The sequence below is a fragment of the Poecilia mexicana genome, unplaced genomic scaffold (assembly GCF_051168715.1).
Source record: "Poecilia mexicana isolate PSO_F unplaced genomic scaffold, ASM5116871v1 scaffold_15, whole genome shotgun sequence".
In the NCBI taxonomy this organism is placed as follows: domain Eukaryota; kingdom Metazoa; phylum Chordata; class Actinopteri; order Cyprinodontiformes; family Poeciliidae; genus Poecilia; species Poecilia mexicana.
Window position 1 is genome coordinate 1,262,939 of NW_028263384.1, and position 19,759 is coordinate 1,282,697.

General features: G+C 43.9%; 2 protein-coding genes across 2 annotated transcripts; both read right to left on the minus strand.

Moving 5' to 3' along the window:
• Positions 1-62: 62 nt before the first annotated feature.
• On the minus strand, positions 63-4,388 carry LOC106909228 (caveolae-associated protein 4a-like). The gene is made up of 2 exons (XM_014975554.2): positions 3,619-4,388; positions 63-1,379 (listed from the first exon to the last, which is right to left on the minus strand). The coding sequence occupies exons 1-2, from the start codon at positions 3,979-3,981 to the stop codon at positions 807-809; spliced, it is 936 nt and encodes a 311-aa protein (XP_014831040.2). The 5' UTR covers positions 3,982-4,388; the 3' UTR covers positions 63-806.
• A 1,469-nt stretch (positions 4,389-5,857) lies between these two features.
• On the minus strand, positions 5,858-18,246 carry LOC106909225 (tomoregulin-1-like). The gene is made up of 10 exons (XM_088013314.1): positions 17,484-18,246; positions 12,916-13,025; positions 12,672-12,801; positions 12,181-12,207; positions 12,021-12,111; positions 11,793-11,941; positions 9,866-9,913; positions 9,666-9,786; positions 9,223-9,384; positions 5,858-8,866 (listed from the first exon to the last, which is right to left on the minus strand). The coding sequence occupies exons 1-10, from the start codon at positions 17,620-17,622 to the stop codon at positions 8,782-8,784; spliced, it is 1,062 nt and encodes a 353-aa protein (XP_087869440.1). The 5' UTR covers positions 17,623-18,246; the 3' UTR covers positions 5,858-8,781.
• Positions 18,247-19,759: the final 1,513 nt, after the last annotated feature.

The window sequence follows — 19,759 nt, forward strand, 5'->3', positions numbered from 1 at the left end:
AATATATTATATTCACAATAAAACACCATCATTAGTTAAATATTCAAAGAATAAAACAAAAACACAACAAAACCTCAGTGCTTTATTTTCCTTCAAAACTGGACAAGTTGGATTTTATTCTTATCGTCTTCAAGTGGAACATTTTTATCTGTAAGACTACAGTACACAGGTATGAAACACAAATGCTTTAATTTAACCCCTACATTATGAAAATGTAATTATGATCAGAACCAAAGCTACATTTCTACATACAGTAATGAATAAAAATGCGTAATTATTTATACTTTACAGCATTAATAAAAATAATGCTGTCAGTTATTGAATCATCAAACTTTAAAGAAAACCAGAAGTTAGAGGGATCCGTCCAAACCTGATGGTACAAATATGAAAATCTACTAAAGTCTCTGCAGCAACAAACCATCTTATCTCGACTTTTATTTCCTAACAAAGAAATTCACTTTATTTTACTTCACGTTTCCTCATTTTTCAACATATTTAGGAACAAAACGTTCCACAAACTCATCCTGTCCAACATTTCAACTTCAACATGCAAATCAGTGAGAGCAGCTTGTGATAAACTAACACATTTCAATCAGACAGTAACACAAACAGAAATGACCAAATCCTGAATGTTCTGGAAACAGATCATCCCAGTGATTCCAGGAATCTGTTCTTGTCTCATTGTTCAGCCATGTTAAGGTGATTCCATCTGCTTGTTTGCTTCTCTCCACTGTTTCTACCATCAGACATCAGCAGACACATCATGCTCTCTCTGTGGTCCAAAGAAAACCGGCCAGCTGTCCTGTTTATGACAGCTGCTTCATGTCGTACATGGGCACCTCAGACTCGGCCGCCTTGGCCTCGTCTTCAGCCGGCCTGGCTGCTGCTGGGCTGCTCCTACGGCCTTTAGGAGGAGGAACTGGACCGGCTGCCTCTGCAGCTCCCTCTGCTCCTTCCTGACCCTCAGCCACAGTCCTCTCTTTCTTCAGGTTCAGCTTTGCGGGGACCGTCTTGGTGAAGGTCTCCTTCAGCTTCTCACCTGACTGCTTCAGCTTCTCACCTGACTGGCGGATCTTCTCGCGCCTTTCGGCCGTTACGATTCGCTCGCCGAGTTTGTTGACTTTGGTGCCCAGGTTCTCGCGGGTTTTGCTCATGTTCTCCTTGGAGAAGGTGGCTTTGAAGCTCTCGATGCGTGTCAAGCCTGTCTTCTTCATCCGACCGGCTGATGAGGAGTCTGCTTCCTCCACTACCATGTACTCTTCGTCCGACTCTGGAGGAAGCTCAAACTTGTCTGGTTCCACCTCAGGCCTTGCTGCAGCTGCACCGCTGGACTCTGCCGGCTCGTTGCCTGGTGTGATCGCTTTAACTTCCTGGTCACCCTGAGAAACAGTAACAGATCAAATATCAGCATCTAGACTGACTTTTTTCTCAGACAGTTTAATGATGATGTCAGGTTTAAATCTGTCGCTGGTCACAATGTGTCATCCAGACTTGGGGTGAGTGTGCAGGTCTTGATCCTGCCTCCAGAAATAAACTGCAGCACCTGTTCCTGCAGCTCAGCGCCGGGCTGCAGGAAGCTAAACATATCAGAGAGCTGCAGCTTCCAGCTGCATCACAGCGTGACTGTCGCCAACAGGTCAGGTTTCAGAGAAATGTTGAAGAATGAGCAGCAAACCGACTCAGACTGATGATTAAACAGACCTCAGTCGTTCATCCTGGGATCAGTGGAAAGGCCAGTAAACAGACTAAATGTTTGGATCGACCATGGTAGTTAAAATCACATCCCTAAATACCCAAACTAAAGGGTTGATGCAGCCAAATGTGACAGATGGACAGAATGAACTTTGGAGGCCATAAATCTTCTAAGCCTGAACCAAATCGACCCGTCAGGAAAAACCCTCTGAGATCATGGATGAAGTTTCTTTGTAAATATTATTGGAATATTGACCAAGTGAAATGTCATAAACCAGTAAATTGGAATCATGTTAATGGGAGAACCAGCATCTATGATTTCATGCATCACTGACACCTGATAGGCTGACATTTCCTGCCTGCCATAACTGAGCTGCACGGTGAGCCAACATGTAGCTTCAGCTGCTAACAAGCTGGCAGCTAGCAAAGTTAGGACATCTGCCCCTGCAGGCTGGATTACTGTTGGCTGATTGTCCAAAGAAAAACAACAATGATCTGCATCATGAAGGAAGATAAAGTATTAACTAAGGTTTAGTCAAGAACAAATGAAACCTGCAGGTTTCGGAGCATAATGTTCACCAACTGAGATAAAACTTAACAGGGAAATGGTCGTTTAACTCAGAGAACCAAGTCTGTCCTGCTAAATATCAAGAAATGTTAATCCAAGCAAATGCATAAAAACTTTCCCCAAGTGGTTCAACTGCAGGTAGCAGCTCAGAAACACTGATTGGCCAAAGGTTAGCAGGGATGAGCAGAGCGCTATATTAGGAGATGGTGGAGGCTCAGACTCAGAATAACTCGGCCCTCAGCTCTCAGCTGGCTCAGTCATTTATCTGCAGCAGCTCTGGGCTCAACACATGCTGCTCTCTGAACTGTAACTTTGGGACATTTATATTTGGCTACCAGCTCCTACCTTTAGGTCTGAGACTTGATGTGGGGATGCAGGAAAATCTCTGAATGGTTTTTCTGTAGGTCTTGGTTTACATGCATGACTGGATTTGAGCTCTTTTCTGTTCAAACGGCTTAATGAAAGGAAAACAAAGTAATTATAGGAAAGCTTTTGCTGAATAGTGTGCAGGTAACCAAAACTACATCCAAACCTCACACTGCTGTTATTTTCCTGTTCATTTTCAGGTGCAACATGCTGCCAATGAATGGTTTCAAAATGTAGTTGATTGATTTAAAGCAGCCAAAATGTTTTATTTCTCCAATAAACCATTAGTAGCTCAGATCTGAGCCTTCAGCAGGTTGACGTCTCTGCAGAACTAAAATAACCGAGACGCCGTCACGCTGGCAGCTGCTGACTGCGAAGGCCTGAGGAGTAAAATGAGGCCTGATGACCTTTGACCTCCAACATGTTAAATAAACTCAGATTTGGATTAAAAGAGACATAAAAACAAAGATAAATTTCCCAAAACCTTTTCTAAAACTGTAGAGATTAAATGAAATTCTGATGAAACAAACTTTGGTGTCAATAAAATGAGTTTCTTCAGCTTTCACTGGATGGAAAACTCTTCTGTATTTACATCCTTAAATGAATTATTCTCCTCTTAACATGACTAAGGTGATTTTTTTTCCATTAAAAACTTAAATTTGCTCGTCAACAGGTCTGACCTTCTGCTGCTGTGAGTTTCTAAAAGCAGTTTATAAACTTTTCACAGTTTGAACAGTGACGGTCCTGATTGACCCGATCAGTCGATGCTCCGATCATTTCCTACCTAAAGCTGTAAGACGGCCGTCCGATTTGGTAAGTCAGGAATGTAGCAGCTGAATTTATGCATCATGTTTTGGTTCAAATTCAGCCATGTCTCTTGAATCTGTTGATTGTTTTCCATGCAGCTGACATTAAGCTGCATGCAGAGTTTTAGGAGTTTTTCCAGAGCCAACAAACAGAATCACTGTAAATGTTGGTCCTGTGAGCCTCACCTGGTAAATGACCACCCTGAACTTGTTCTTGGCGAGCAGGTCTCCCTGGGTGGCCTCCACCTTCTTCACCCTGAGGTTCTGGTTCTCCACCCGCACCCTGACATCCTTGATGTGGCAGCTGACCTTGCGGGTCTTCTCCAGCAGCCGGCTGACCGTGGAGCTGGTGTTTGCGTGATCGTTGGTGAGTTTGACCACGTCGGCCTGGATGGTTTTCACTGTGTTCTCCAGCTCCAGCTGACGCTCCTCCATGCGCTGCTGTGTGGCCTGGACGTTGTCCATGAGGCCCGCCACGCGCTCCAGCAGCGCCATGATGCCGCCGGCATCATCTCCGCCTCCTGCTGGCAGCACCGGTTTGTCCGTCATTCTTGCTGGCTGGCTGGTCTTTTAACTGTCTGGTCAGTTGGTGGCTTGAATTCAATGATCCAAATGAAATGAAAGAAGTTAGAGGTGATAAAGAATCAAGAACCACAGCATGAGGGTTGAGGTAGTGGGATAGAGAAGAGACAGCGAGAAGGCAGAAGGACCAGCTCTCCCCTCTACAACTGGAGGTTGACCCTGATGGCGTTCGGATCAAGTTAAAGGCTCCACCCTGTTAGACCTGGAGGGAGGGCTGGAGGAGCTGAAGAAACCTGAGCCACAGAAACACCGAGAGGATGAATGAGCTGCACTGATATTCAGCCAATACCTTTACAATATATTTACAGATTTTAAAGAAACAAGACTCAAATATTGATCTTATGCCAAGTTTTTACTGGCATGAAGACTAAAATCGTCCGTCATCCTGGAGAAACTGACCAATCAGACAGAAAGTAAAGCCAGTCGTTCAGCCCAGTGATGATAAAGAGTGGCATGTTTCCCAGCGTTTCTCTGTTCTCCACTGCTAAAAATACAGCAGCGGTAAAGCGACTCCTCTGCTTGTTTCAGAGATCAGAGTATTAAAAGCTGGAAACCCCCACCATGTCTGTCATCCGACAACTTTTCACTTCTTCTGTCATAATCCTTCGCTCCAGGTTTAGACCTTCTTTCGCCTCCCACAGTTGGACAACTGACAGGTCAGGTTTCATTAAGGCGTTCTTCAGGCACATGCTGCCATGGCGGCCATCTTGGTAGAAAGCAGGTACTTAAAAATGGTCCAAATGGGGCGTGGCCTGTAGTGGGAGGAGCAAACAGTCCAGACGTCTTTTAACGAAACAGAAAATGAGTTTAAATATTTTACTATTTATTTAACAGAAACTGAAATTCTTGAGTTTGTTGATATGAATCAGACACGGAAAACTATGAAACACTGGAGCCTCTAGAGGCCAACAGTGGTACTGCACTCTACAACTCTAACATTAAATTACCTGATCAATATTTTACATATTGATCCATCAGAAAACTACAACTCTCATAGCCAACAGCTAAAAACTTCATCAGGTGTTTTTTCAGTTCCTTGAGCTGCTGTGCTATAATTATTAAGAATAAAGAGCATTTATAATGTCTTAATCAGCATTTCTGTAGATCAATACACGTTAGTGACAAAACCAATTCAAACCCAATTCAAAACTAAAAGCTGAGTGATAAACAGAGGAAAGATGATGAGAACAGGTGTGGAAAACAAGAGAAGAAGGAATCAGACAGTCGGGGACTCCCCACCAGCTGCTGCCTATAATTATCCTGATATATTTATCCCACCGGATTATTGGCACCGATTTTCACTTCTGATTCACTTCAGTTGTTTCAGTTTTACAGGCCAGCAGCCGATTGATTCAGTGAAGAAAAGGGAAAATTTCTACTTCAGATCAATAAAGTTATGATTGTTCCAGAGCCCAACATAACTAATAATGTGCATCATAAAGTTCCACTAATCTCACCAATTACCATATTGGTGCTTTCTATAGAACAAGTGTATTAATTGTATAAACATACAATGTTCTTCAGGTTTACAAATGAAAATCATTATCACCAATAATTAACTTTGTGTGTTTATGAATTATAATAATTACCTTCCTGCTGCAGAAATCACCTGACCATTTAATCTTCATGTTGGATCCTGTAAACATGTCCGTCCAACCGAAACTCTACAGAAAACTGAAAACATTTTGTTGAAGACTCTGACTGGCATTTTAAATATTATCCAACACTCCTGATCTGGACTGATTTACTTACTGAAACTCCTGTGAAGAACTTTTATTTTAGTGAACAGTCCTGGATTTAATATGCAGAATCAGAGAAAGAACGGAAAACCAAGACCCAGAGGTTCAAACATCATAATTTAATTCTAGTTCAGCTACAGCACAGTCTAAACAGCTTCACTGGTTCATGCAGGACGCAACATTACAGTAAAATCAGGCCCAGATCCTGCAGGATCCCCATCCCAGAGACCTCTGACCTCCGGTCAGCGAACATGGAGGACCATGTGGCCAGCTTATCGATCTACTCTTCCTACCACAGAAAAACACTTCGTACCATCGTTACAAATTATATATGAAAAACAAGAGTTTTAAATTATCCTCGGCTCGTCCAAACACGCACAAACACATCCGCCCCATAAACAATGGCGTCATCTGAAAATGAAGCAACAATTATAATAAAAATAATAACAACCTGTACACGTTAGCTTGTACCTCATTAATTATTAAGCAGTAGAAAAAACAGCATTTTGGTTTTCAGGTGCATCTCATCATAAACAGAATAAAGAACAAAATGTTACATTTTCAGTTTGTGACCCTGTGAGACGCAGCAAAACAGAAAACAAACAGCAGAGGGCGCCATTGGTCCCTGATCACCCTGGAGTCCAGGTACAGAGCGCCCCCTAGAGGGTGAAGGCCCAACAACACGCTCAGGAAAAAGTTGGGCCTGATGAAATGATTTACAGAATTAAACTAACAAATCCTTAATGTTAGAAAAAAAGACAAATCTGAGGTTTTATATCGCATTGAAAGGAAAAACTTTAAATATGGAACAAAAACATGATTTTACTTTCCAGAGAAACAATAATAATGTCAGATATAAAACCATAAACAAAATGCTTAGAAGATTAATCTGAAAACCAAATCCAGGCTCATTATTTCTGTTCCTGAGTTCAGCAGCTCAGGATCGCTCTGAAATGGAGAAGAAAAAACAAAACGCCTCGACACCAGATTTGGACGGATTACCAGCATATTCAGAACATCTCAGACATAAAGCAGCAGAAACGCACCGACCTGGACCGCTCCGCTCAGAGGAACCAAAACTTTAGGTGTTTCTGAAAACAATGAAATGTTTTAACTGCAGCTGATCATAATCTGAGATTATCAACCAGCTGCTGCCAGAGATCCGAACAAAGTTTAAATGTCAGGTTTTTAAATAAAAGGGTATTTTTAATAATTTGATGTGCAGGAGAGACACAGATCAGAGCCAGACGTCACCAGATCTTTATCTGAGTGGCTCTGAATATTAATCAGCAGGAAAAATACAGAAAAATGTTTTTCTCTGATCATTTAATGTTTTAAATTACAACCAGTTTTCAATCAGTTACATTTGTTTAGCAAAAATGAATCAATATTATGGAGGCAAATTATGAAGTATGAACCCATCATCCATCCATCCATCCATCATCCATCCATCATCCATCATCCATCCATCCATCCATCATCCATCCATCATCCATCATCCATCCATCCATCCATCATCCATCATCATCCATCCATCATCATCCATCCATCATCCATCCATCATCCATCCATCATCCATCCATCATCCATCCATCCATCCATCCATCATCCATCCATCATCCATCCATCATCCATCCATCATCCATCCATCATCCATCCATTCATCCATCCATCATCCATCCATTCATCCATCCTCCATCCATCATCCATCATCCATCCATCATCTATCATCCATCCATCCATCCATCATCCATCCATCAATCCATCATCCATCATCATCCATCCATCCATCATCCATCCATCCATCCATCCATCCATCATCCATCATCCATCCATCAATCCCTCCATCCATCCATCATCCATTCATCAATCCATCCATCCATCAATGCATCCATCCATCCATCCATCATCCATTCATCAATCCATCCATCCATCAACCCATCCATCCATCCATCATCCATCATCCATCCTTCAATCAATCCATCATCCATCCATCATCCACCCATCCATCATCCATCCTTCCATCCATCATCCATCATCCATCATCCATCCTTCCATCCATCATCCACCCATCCTCCATCCATCATCCATCCATCATCCATCCATCCTCCATCCATCCATCATCCATCCATTCATCATCCATCCATCATCTATCATCCATCCTTCAATCAATCCATCATCCATCCATCCTCCATCCATCCTCCATCCATCATCCATCCATCCATCATCCATCCATCCATCCATCCATCATCCATCCATCGGTCTGGAGTTGCTGGTGAGTATGAACTTATAATTCTCTATTTTTCAGTTAGATTTCAAAGATCAACATCATGTAAAATAACCTCCATCTTTCTTTATCCTTCATGTTTTGCCCTTAAAAACATTGAAATCAGTCAAAGAAACTAAAATCGGTGTCAGCTGGTCAGTTCATTTCTAACATGGATGGATTTTAAAAATGAAAACAGAAATGATGTCATCATAGTAATAAAACTGCTCTTGAATCAGATGTTGGAATGTTAAATATCCGACCTGAAGGCTGCAGCTTCAGAAAATCACCTGCAGGAAGAGACACAATGCAGCAGCAACAGAACCGATCGAATGTTGAAGCATCCAGAATATTTCAGATTTAACCGGATGACGTATGAAACAAGATTCTGGTTTAAAACCAAAGCAAACAGTAAAACAGAGTCGGGCTGCGTCCCACAGGGTGAGAACAAAAACAACCTGCATGACACCAGCCTGAAGGTGGCGCTGCAGCAACGATACAATCAGATAAATAAAGGTTCTGCTTCCTGTTGGATCCACAGTGTTCAGAAAGCAGCTGGACAGACAAACTGATCCGCACAAAACATAAAGGGAAGTCTGACAAATAAGGCCCCTCTAAGAAATCAGAAATAAAATACTTTAAAAAAGGGGGAAATAATAAAAGAGGCACCAGGAAGTCGATATAAAACTGCAGTCTGTGTGATACGAAAACCGGACCGGTTGGATTTATATAAAAACATGAGGAGGGAAAAACGGACGGCGGCTACATCATCCGAGAAGACGTTCCCGATGGGAAGTGGCCCAGATGCTGCTTCTGTCTGCGGCCACGCTTCGACTTGTTGCACCTCCTGCAGGACAGGAGAGGAAGTGCATGACAGCAAGCAGATGCAAAAAGCAGAACCTTGAATAAAGTGCAGCCAAAATAAACTTTACTTCAGAAAAACCAAAAGGAATTTAAAGATCAGACTAATTTACTTCTGGATGTTCCAGAGCAGCATCTTCATATTTAATATTGTTAAAATCCTTTTTGTAAATTATGTCCTTGATCTTCATCAGCTGTTCTGTTCAAAGGAAAATGTGTTTGCTGCCCCCTGCTGGCTGACATCTGGTACTGCATCCACCATCTTATTCTAACTGCCAGTTTCTCAGAAATGTTGACATGACCTCCAAACGTTTGTATTGAATGTGCAGCAGGTGTGCGTACCTGGTGAAGCACATCACCACGGCAACGATGACGGCGATCTGGACGGCTCCGATGATGGCAGCGATGAGAACGTAGTGCAGCTTCTGGCCGCTGGGGACCACATACAGGATGTTAAAGTCCAGCAGCTGGTCGCACCGGGGGCCGCCGTACGCAGCGTCACACCTGGCGCACACACACACACACACACACACACACACGCACAGGTTACCATGGTTACATGTACTGAAACAGCCTCTAACGACAGACATTTGGCTTTTATTTGGACAAAGCAACAGAACAGCTGAATGTATGAAATTAGTTGGAACATGCAGGGAGAATCGGACCAGATGGGACCGGTTGGGAGTTCTGGACCGGTTGGGAGTTCTGGACCAGGTTCTGGACGGGTTGGGAGTTCTGGACCAGGTTCTGGACGGGTTGGGTAAACCCAGACCGGCGGCTCTTACCTGCAGGTGGGCAGGTTGAGTCTCATCTCACACTGGCCGTGTTGGCAGGTCTCAGCGTCGTCTTCAGGGCAGGGCAGAGCGCCGTCCAGGAAGCCGTTCCCCTCGTCAGGCTTGGACGCCGCTGCATTAGAAAAGAGAAGAAGAAAATTCTGATTTCTGATTGGCTGTCGCAGCAAACAGAGGCAGCAGCAGCAGCTTACTGTAGATGTCTGGTTTCCCCTTGGAGCCGTCGTCTTTCCTGCTTTTATCTAAAACACAAAATAAAAAGAATCGTCTCCGTCTTTTAGCTCAGAGTAAAAATGCTTCTGCTCCTAATGACAGCAGAAAGATCAAAAAAGAAGAAAATAAATCAGGTTTATCGTTAGATTATTTAAATCTCTTCTCCTGAAGGAAATCTCTGCCATGATTGTTGGTGATTCCTAAACAGGTTGAATATCATGGATTTAATTTTTTTCTGTGACACATTGCAGTATTTTATTTCCAAAAGCTCCTTTCTGTCTGTTTCCTGTTTTGTTGAAGTTTCCATCTATTTGCTGCCTGATCCTCCAGTGGTCCAGGTTTCTGCTTCTCTTCCCTCAGGACAAACATGCAACTCTGAGTTTATCTTAATCTGATGGGATGGAAACGTTTACAGAGACGCTTCAGGGCGAAGACGCGTCTGCAGGAATGTCCTGATGATGATGATGATGAAGTGAAATCTCTAAACTCACTCTGAGGATGAGAAAAAGTTCATGAACTATTTATCAGAACTTTCATTAAAATGAATGAAAGTTCAGCTTCAGAGGTTTGATGAATGTTCAGAACATTAAAGACAGGAAAGCAGATCATTTATTAGAATTAACTGTGTGATTACATCAAACTCTGGCCTTTCATGTTTATGACATATTAATAATGTGATGTCACAGATAATCATAAAGCAAACACTCCTGCTGCTCTGAGGCAGATTGGAGTCCATCACTGTCCTCCTTCATGCTGCATGTTAGCTTAAGTAAAGTTAGCAAGAACAAAACACTGGATCACAAATGAGCAGGAATAAATATCAGCACTTTGACAGTCTGTCAGGTTTAGTTTCATACAAACTGCAGCTTAAAAAAATCTGATGTCTTCAGTTCAGACTGGGTACAATTTATATATAGGAATTATTTTTATTTTGTTTATTAATTATGTTTATTCTGGTCCTTAAGATGCCAACATTCCCACATCTTCAAATTACATCTGATGAAGTAATTTTAAATATTAAATGATTTATGTTCTTCTGTCGCCTTTTTACCAAACTTTTTGACTTTAATCATTTCTTGGACGGAAACTTTTTACTTTAACTTGAGTAAAAACGTGTCAAAGTCCTTCTGCTCTCACTTCAGTGAGATTTTTACTCTACTCATCTCGCCTAAAATGTGATTTTTTAATGATTAAAGTGTTAAAACCAGATTCATCCAGATCCATTTCAGCTCCAGTTTGTTTCCTGAAACCCATCAAAGTATCTGATTCTGATGCTGCTGCATCACGTCTGATGATGCTGCATCACGTCTGATGATGCTGCATCACGTCTGATGATGCTGCATCACGTCCGATGATGCTGCATCACGTCCGATGATGCTGCATCACGTCCGATGATGCTGCATCACGTCCGATGATGCTGCATCACGTCCGATGATGCTGCATCACGTCCGATGATGCTGCATCACGTCCGATGATGCTGCATCACGTCCGATGATGCTGCATCAGGTCCGATGATGCTGCATCACGTCCGATGATGCTGCATCAGGTCCGATGATGCTGCATCAGGTTTGATGATGCTGCATCAGGTCTGATGATGCTGCATCACGTCCGATGATGCTGCATCACGTCCGATGATGCTGCATCACGTCCGATGATGCTGCATCACGTCCGATGATGCTGCATCACGTCTGATGCTTCCAAACTGACTGAATTGTTGATCAACAGCAGCAGGAAGATCAGAGTTTTCAGATTCAGGTCGTCTCATTATTTAATATAAATGAACTGAAAACATGTTTCTACCTTTTCTTCTTCTCCCCTCTGACCTCCATCTATTCTCTATGATGTTCCTCCCTACTCTTCCATCCTCCTCCTCCTCTCTCACTCGCTCCGTGTTTTGGAGACGGTTACCTTGGCAACGGCCGACATGTTTGATGTCGATCTTGAGCTGCTTGAGGCAGGACGCCTCGCGGACGTGGCACGGTGTGTCGTAGGTCAGGCCGTCGCTGCCGCACACCGGGTTGTCGTTGTGGCCGTTGCAGACGATGTTACACATGCAGCTGAGGAAATGATAAAACCGTTTTAACGCATCCATGATGGCGGCGGAGGTCGTGTGAACGCGGATCAGAGGAAACTCACAGCAAGTCCTCAGAATCTTCGTCACATTCGGCTCCAAACTTGCAGTTTTTACATTTGGAGGCTTTTTTCCCTCGACCAGAACCTTCATCGTCTGGAAACACAGAAACTTCATCAGTTCATCTGCAGCAACAAACAACCAGGAGATGAAAAAATGATTTACCTCCATCTGCAGATCCAGAACCTCCATCTGACAAACGCAGAGAAAAGACCTGATGTTATCATCCATCATCCATCATCCATCCATCATCCATCATCCATCCATTTTTTACATTTTGAATTTTGCTCATTTCTTCCCATCTGGCTATAAAATCTCTTGAGTTTTTTGTGTCTTCAGTCCAAAGAAATAAAAATGTTTTTATCAGCAGAATGAAAACAATCAGATGATTTTATTTTGGTAGATCTGGCTTCATAGAACTTATAAATTTAAGATATTTGTAGATTTATTTTATTAAAATAAGAAGCTGTGTGAGGTGTGATAATTAATTGTTGAGCTTCGGCCCGTTTCCCTGACTGGACTTTCTGAAGCCGCAGAGAAAAGGATCGACTTGGCAGCAGAAAGCCGATGATCAGGTTCATGAATAATTTAGGAAGAGTGTAATTTCAGGCAAAACCTTCCAGTTTAAGTGCTGGATGTGAGAGGATGAGTGTTACCGTGGTAACAGGCTCCCTCCGACACAATACTGATGGCTCTCTGCTTCTTGCAGGCGGCTCTGCGGAGGAAACACTCGTTCTGGTACGTGTCTCCGTTGGAGCCGCACACGGGAACGTACTTCTTATTGCACTGAAACAGGAAACGAGACGATTTCAGAACCGAATGAAAACATCATCAGGATGGCTGTTTAACCCTCCGCTGCCAGCAGGGGGCACTGTCTGTGCTGCTGTGGGTGGGACTCACGTGGAACTGACAGACACATTTGATGTCGGCTCCGTTTTCGCGGCAGGTTCCTCCGAAGCGACACGTTCCGGCGTCGCACACGCGCAGATCGCTCTTCTTATCCGACAAATCTGAAAAACACGAATCAGTCGTTACTCAGGATCAGACTTTTAAAAATATTATTTTTTAACAAAGAAAACAAACATTGTGTCTCACTGCTATCCAGGCTTGTAATTTCCTGATGGCAGCTGATTGGCTGCTGGCATGCAGGCCGGCCAATCAGAGGCTGTAATTACAGGGGCCGTGACCTCAGCATGTCCTGTAATTAGTAAATACCACAGAGTGCTGAGCCAGCCACATCCACCTGCTATCTCATCACACACACACACACACACACACACACACACACACACACACACACACACACACACACACACACACACACACACACACACACACACACACACACACACACACACACGCCACTGTGTTTTCAGGAATCTGACTGAACTCAGTTTCCTGTCAGCCTGCCGTTCATTGCTGATAAATCTTCCTCACATCTTCATCTTCATCTGGGGAGTTTCAAACTCGTCCCTGAAGCCACAACTTCTCTAACGCTGCGCTGTTGCTATAGTAACCGCCGCCTCAGCAGATTGTTTACAGACTGTTTCAGGTCTGCAGAGACGCGGTGGAGAGAGAGAAGCTTCGGTGTTCAGAAACTGAATCAGGAGAGAAAAACCTCCAGATCGCCTCGCCTTTTCTCTTCATCAGCTTTTAAATTAATATTAACTCCATGGGATGAAGAACAGGGCTGAGTAAAAGCTGGATGTAGATCTAGCCTTTAACTAGGCCACTCCTGTATGGTGAAGCTCTGCTCCAGTCTCAGGTTCATCCTGGATTTCACTCTTTCTTCCCATCAACCCTGAAATAGTTTCTGAATGTAGAAAAGTCTACAGTTCGGTCTCCTCTGACTGGAGTCTCTCGCTGCAGCTCCTACCTGAGCTGTGGATCTCTGCAACTCCTCCAGAGTCACCATGACCCTCTAGGCTGCTGCTCTCCAGTCAGTCCATGTTTTGGTCAGCAGGTGGTTCATCCTCTCCTCCCTGACCTGCTGCTGGTTCCTCCGTCTCTGAGATGCTGCTGGGTTCGTGTGGTTTATGCTAAGCTAACAGCAGAAAGCATGTCTGTTGCTGGGTTTGTGTGGTTTATGCTAAGCTAACAGCAGAATGCATGTCTGTTTCTGGGTTCGTGTGGTTTATGCTAAGCTAACAGCAGAAAGCATGTCTGTTGCTGGGTTCGTGTGGTTTATGCTAAGCTAACAGCAGAAAGCATGTCTGTTGCTGGGTTCGTGTGGTTTATGCTAAGCTAACAGCAGAAAGCATGTCTGTTGCTGGGTTTGTGTGGTTTATGCTAAGCTAACAGCAGAATGCATGTCTGTTGCTGGGTTCGTGTGGTTTATGCTAAGCTAACAGCAGAAAGCATGTCTGTTGCTGGGTTTGTGTGGTTTATGCTAAGCTAACAGCAGAATGCATGTCTGTTTCTGGGTTCGTGTGGTTTATGCTAAGCTAACAGCAGAAAGCATGTCTGTTGCTGGGTTCGTGTGGTTTATGCTAAGCTAACAGCAGAAAGCATGTCTGTTGCTGGGTTCGTGTGGTTTATGCTAAGCTAACAGCAGAAAGCATGTCTGTTGCTGGGTTCGTGTGGTTTATGCTAAGCTAACAGCAGAATGGATGTCTGTTGCTGGGTTTGTGTGGTTTATGCTAAGCTAACAGCAGAAAGCATGTCTGTTTCTGGGTTCGTGTGGTTTATGCTAAGCTAACAGCAGAATGCATGTCTGTTGCTGGGTTCGTGTGGTTTATGCTAAGCTAACAGCAGAATGCATGTCTGTTGCTGGGTTTGTGTGGTTTATGCTAAGCTAACAGCAGAAAGCATGTCTGTTTCTGGGTTCGTGTGGTTTATGCTAAGCTAACAGCAGAATGCATGTCTGTTGCTGGGTTTGTGTGGTTTATGCTAAGCTAACAGCAGAAAGCATGTCTGTTGCTGGGTTTGTGTGGTTTATGCTAAGCTAACAGCAAATCATGTTACTGTTCCTGCATTTTAGGCAATAAAATGTTTATTTTTCATGTAAAAATGTAATTAATGTGTTTATTTGCAATTTTTAATCTAATTCTAATATTGTATAAAGATGTTAAGTGGTTAAATGAAAAATGCTCTTTTTTATCTGATTAATCATGGATAGTTTCAGTCATGAGTCAAAACTTCTTCACATCCTGATTCATCAGCAGGAAGCTGCAGCCGACATGTTCAGGTTAGAAAAACTGAACCAAGTCATTATTTAAATAAAGTTCTGCAGAAACTTCTGGTTCTCTGGAAGATCACAAAACTTCCCCTTGATGTTATTTGAGCTTGTAAATTGTTTGAAGATCAATAAAATTGTTTTAAATTTCTCATGAACCTAAAAATGATCAATTAGTTTCTTTCACAACCAACATTAGTCCCAGATAATAAAAACTTCACTAAAATCCTGTTATTCATTCTGAACTAAACGAGTTAAAATCTGAGGCCGAGTGGAGCATCTTGCAAGGAGAACATCTGTTCAGCCTTCAGCTCCTGGTTTCCACTTTTAGATCAAAGAAAATCCATCAAAGTGAAACTTTTCATCTGCAGAATCATGAAACTGGAAAATAACTAAAAATAATGGTTTTGTTTCCTGAGCAGCTGCAGCTTCTGCTGATCCGTCTGAGTGAAAACAGAACAAAGAAATGATGAAATGAAGAAATGATGTTGGTTCCTCCAGGATTTATCCAGTCACTGAACTGAAAGGTCCAGAAAAGTTCTTCAGATAAAAACCTTTCAAATGGTCAGAAACTTCATATTTTATAAACATTCAGTCAAAATGTCTGCTGAGAAAAACTATAACATTAAAAATGTTACATTTCAGAGTTTTAGGAGCTTTTGGTTCGTCACAAATTCAAAATAATCAGAGAAAATATTTGGATCAGAAGTTCAGGATCAACTGAGCCTCAAAGGAAAAACTGAAGAACATCAGATCAGATCAAAGCAGCAGATCAGTTCAGTTTATACGTTTCGTAACATTTGGCCTCATGAAGGACGGAGCTGGACTCTGGATCCACTCAGGAGTTAAAGATCCATTTATAAACCAGGAAGAGATTTTAAATCATAATCAGCCGGAGACGTAAAGCCGTTTCTGGTTTCATCCAGTAAAACTTTCATGTTGTTTGACTCCCAGTTTCAGATCCAGATATTTTTAAAACTGGACTTTCTGCCCATTTTCTGCTTCACCTGTTTGCTGAAGTTTATCTAGAATATTTTAAATAAAATGCAGCTTATAAAGCTGAAATACAGACACAGTGCTACATGCTGTTAGCATTTATAAAGCAGCCAATCCAGCAGCAGATTTATTTCCTTGGATCTGATTGGCTGAACCACAAAGAGCAAAGAGAAGGAAAATGTTCGTCTCCACTGTAATAATTCATATATTTGGTGTTTGGGTTGTTATAACAGGAAGTAAGAGTTTTTAGAGTGAATCTCAAGTCTTTGTGGATCTGAGCTGCTGATGCCCACAAACAGCAGCAGCCATTATTCATCCATTCATCCATTCATCCTTCACTGTTTACTCCAGACTGGACAGGTTGCGTACAGCCTGGGACTCCAGACGTAAATGTTTCACATTTATTCTTTAAATGTGACTAAAATACGCTCAGATAGAAAAAGTCACACATTTCCACCGTAGTGGAAAAGTTGAAATCTTCGGTCTGTGCATGAATCCTGCAGCCAAGTCAGAACAACGTCCAGTTTCTGAGGTTTTCACAGCATTAAAGCAGAAACGCAACTGAAACGTGTGAAATGAGGAGCTGCAGTGAAACTGGAGCCTGGAGAGACGAACAGCAGGTCTGGATAACACCGACGTCCTCTGGGCTTCAGAGCCGGAGATGTTTGATGGGTTCAGCAGTCAGAGCGTCTGAGTCGTTCATCAACACCTCAGTGATCCCAGATTATTCTTTAATCACTGGATTTCATCCCGTTCGCAGTAAATCTGCAGGTTTCAGAGGTTATGAGGCTGCAGCTGACTGACCCGCTGTAGCTCTCTGCCCTCCGGTCTCGGCGGTCAGATGCAGCTGAGGTTCTGTTTGAGGTCAGCTGCCGTAAATCTGAGCTGCGGTTTGATGAATCTGTCAGAAACGGGCCGACCTCGCCCAGTTCCTCCCAGCCTGTAATTAAACCCAGAATAGACCCGGCCTGAACTGAGGAGTGGTCACACACACACACACACACACACACACACACACACACACACACACACACACACACACACACACACACACACACACACACACACCACACACACACACACACATCTGTGGGTCTGACTGCATCAGGTGGTCTCATTAACCTGCTGAACCTCCTGTTATCCTTGAGATGCGCCTGGTTTCTCATCCTGCTCGGTCGTCATGACAACAGGGGATGACAACAGCTCAATCACGTGATCAGAGGGTCGAAACAATAAGGCTGCAGCCAGTGACCTCTGACCTGCAGGTTCAGGTGTGTGTGTTGTGTGTGTGTCTCACCTGGACACTCCGCGGCCTTCCCGGGGCCGCAGTCCGGGCTGCCGCCTCCTCCGCCGCGGGGGAACGAGCTCCGGGCTGCGGGGAGACCCAGCAGAACCAGCAGGCAGCAGAACCAGGAGACCCGGCGCAGAGGAGCCATGATGGACGGACAGAGAGGAGTGGAGGGGGCTGGGGGTAACGGAGAGATGCAGCTGAATGGAGGTTTGAGGAAAAAATGGGTGAAAAGAAGGAATCTGGGTTTTTCTGGCTCCTTCTTCTTCTAAACTGATCCGGAATGAGAGAGAGAGAGATCAGCCAAAAAATAAAATCCTTAAATCCTCTTTGTGTCCATGCGTCCTCCTGAAACTCCTCTGGGCTTCCAGGAGAATCACTTCCAGAGGAAATAGGCTGGAAAAGCCGAGGAGAAAGCCGGGAGGAGGGATAACAAAGCAGCAGAGGGCCCGGGGGGCTGCACACACCGACCCCCACACCTCACAGCCCGGACACAGCCTCCATCCCCCAGCCCCCGCTGCCAAGCGCTCAAACCGGCGGGGAGAAGAACCGACCGCGGGGCGCCGCGGAACTACCGATCCAGGTGGAGCTCCGGAGAGGCCGCAGCTGCAGCATCCAGGCCGAGCAGGAGCGTCTGTGCGCCGGGGAGGCTGGGCGGAAAGGCTCGGTGGGTCGGAGTCGGACCGGTACTTTTCTTTCTTTTCTCTCCGTGCTCCTGTTCTTTCTCCCCCGGATCACATCAACAAAGGCCCGGACCATGTGACCTGCAGGAGACCACTCCCACAGAGACGATCCCACAGCCCCACTCAGAAGCAGCACATCCCATAATAATCACAACAAATTGGGGTTAATTAGTGACGTTTTAATCCTGCAGGTGGGGAGTTTCAACTTCCTGTAGGTGGAAAAGGTCAAACTGCCTCCTGACCGAGTCTGAAACCAAAACGGACCCAAAGAAAATCTGAATCAATTCAGTTTCACTCTGAAAAAAACTGAAATCTTTTGGTTGTTTTAGTAAATTTTCACAATTTTACACCAAACATGAAGTAATCCACCGTACAGAAACCTGAAGCACCTTTAATTCTTTGATACTTTCTGTCCTGTGATCAGATATTTTCAGTGATTCTCATCAATAATTCTGTAGCATTTTTGGACTTTGGTTGGTTTTTCAGTTTTAGGTCTCAAAGCAAATTATGTAAAAATGTATGATGTGATATTGTCTCGACCAAATGGAAAGATTCAGAGCTAAAAACAAAAATCTCCACAGCATCCATCCATCCATCCATCCATCCATCCATCATCTATCCATCATCCGTCCATCATCCATCCGTCTGTCCGTCCATCCATCCATCCATCCATCCATCCATCCATCCATCCGTCCGTCCGTCCGTCCGTCCGTCCATCGTCCGTCCGTCCGTCCATCCATCCATCCATCATCCATCCATCATCCATCCATCCATCCATCCATCCATCATCCATCCATCCATCCGTCCGTCCGTCCGTCCGTCCGTCCATCGTCCGTCCGTCCGTCCATCCATCCATCCATCCATCCATCCATCCATCCGTCCGTCCGTCCGTCCGTCCGTCCATCGTCCGTCCGTCCGTCCATCCATCCATCCATCATCCATCCATCATCCATCCATCCATCCATCCATCCGTCCGTCCGTCCGTCCGTCCATCGTCCGTCCGTCCGTCCATCCATCCATCCATCCATCCATCCATCCATCCATCCATCCATCCATCCATCCATCCATCCATCCATCCATCCATCCATCCATCCATCTGACCAGCGCTCCACTCTGGATGTTTTATAAATCTCAAATTGTTTTAATTAGGAATGTGTCTTGATTTCCTGTTAAAACAATGAAACTCTGTAGTTTTGCTCTTCGGCGTCTGTATTCGGCTGCACTGAGCTGAATTTTCTTAGAGTTTATAAAAACAGACACTGGACCTCCAAATAACAAGTAGAAAACTTATTTATGGTGAAACTGGTGGCTCACTTGTTCAGAGTGCTGTTGTTGCCCCCAAACAATGCCGCCCTGGGTGGTGAGCCAGATTGCCCATAAGGAAAAGACTTAATCGTTTTTCATAAAGTTGCTGTTAAAAAAAAGCATTGAGATGAAAAAGGACAAGATGTTGAGTCAGGACTGCATCTGTTCAATGAAGCTCATTTCTGAAAGGTTCAGTGGAAACGCTGCCAGTCCGCAGCCAGCAGATGGCGCCACAGTGCAACAATCTATTACCTTCTACAGTGAAGAAATTCAGGAAGAACAAAACACAAAAACCGA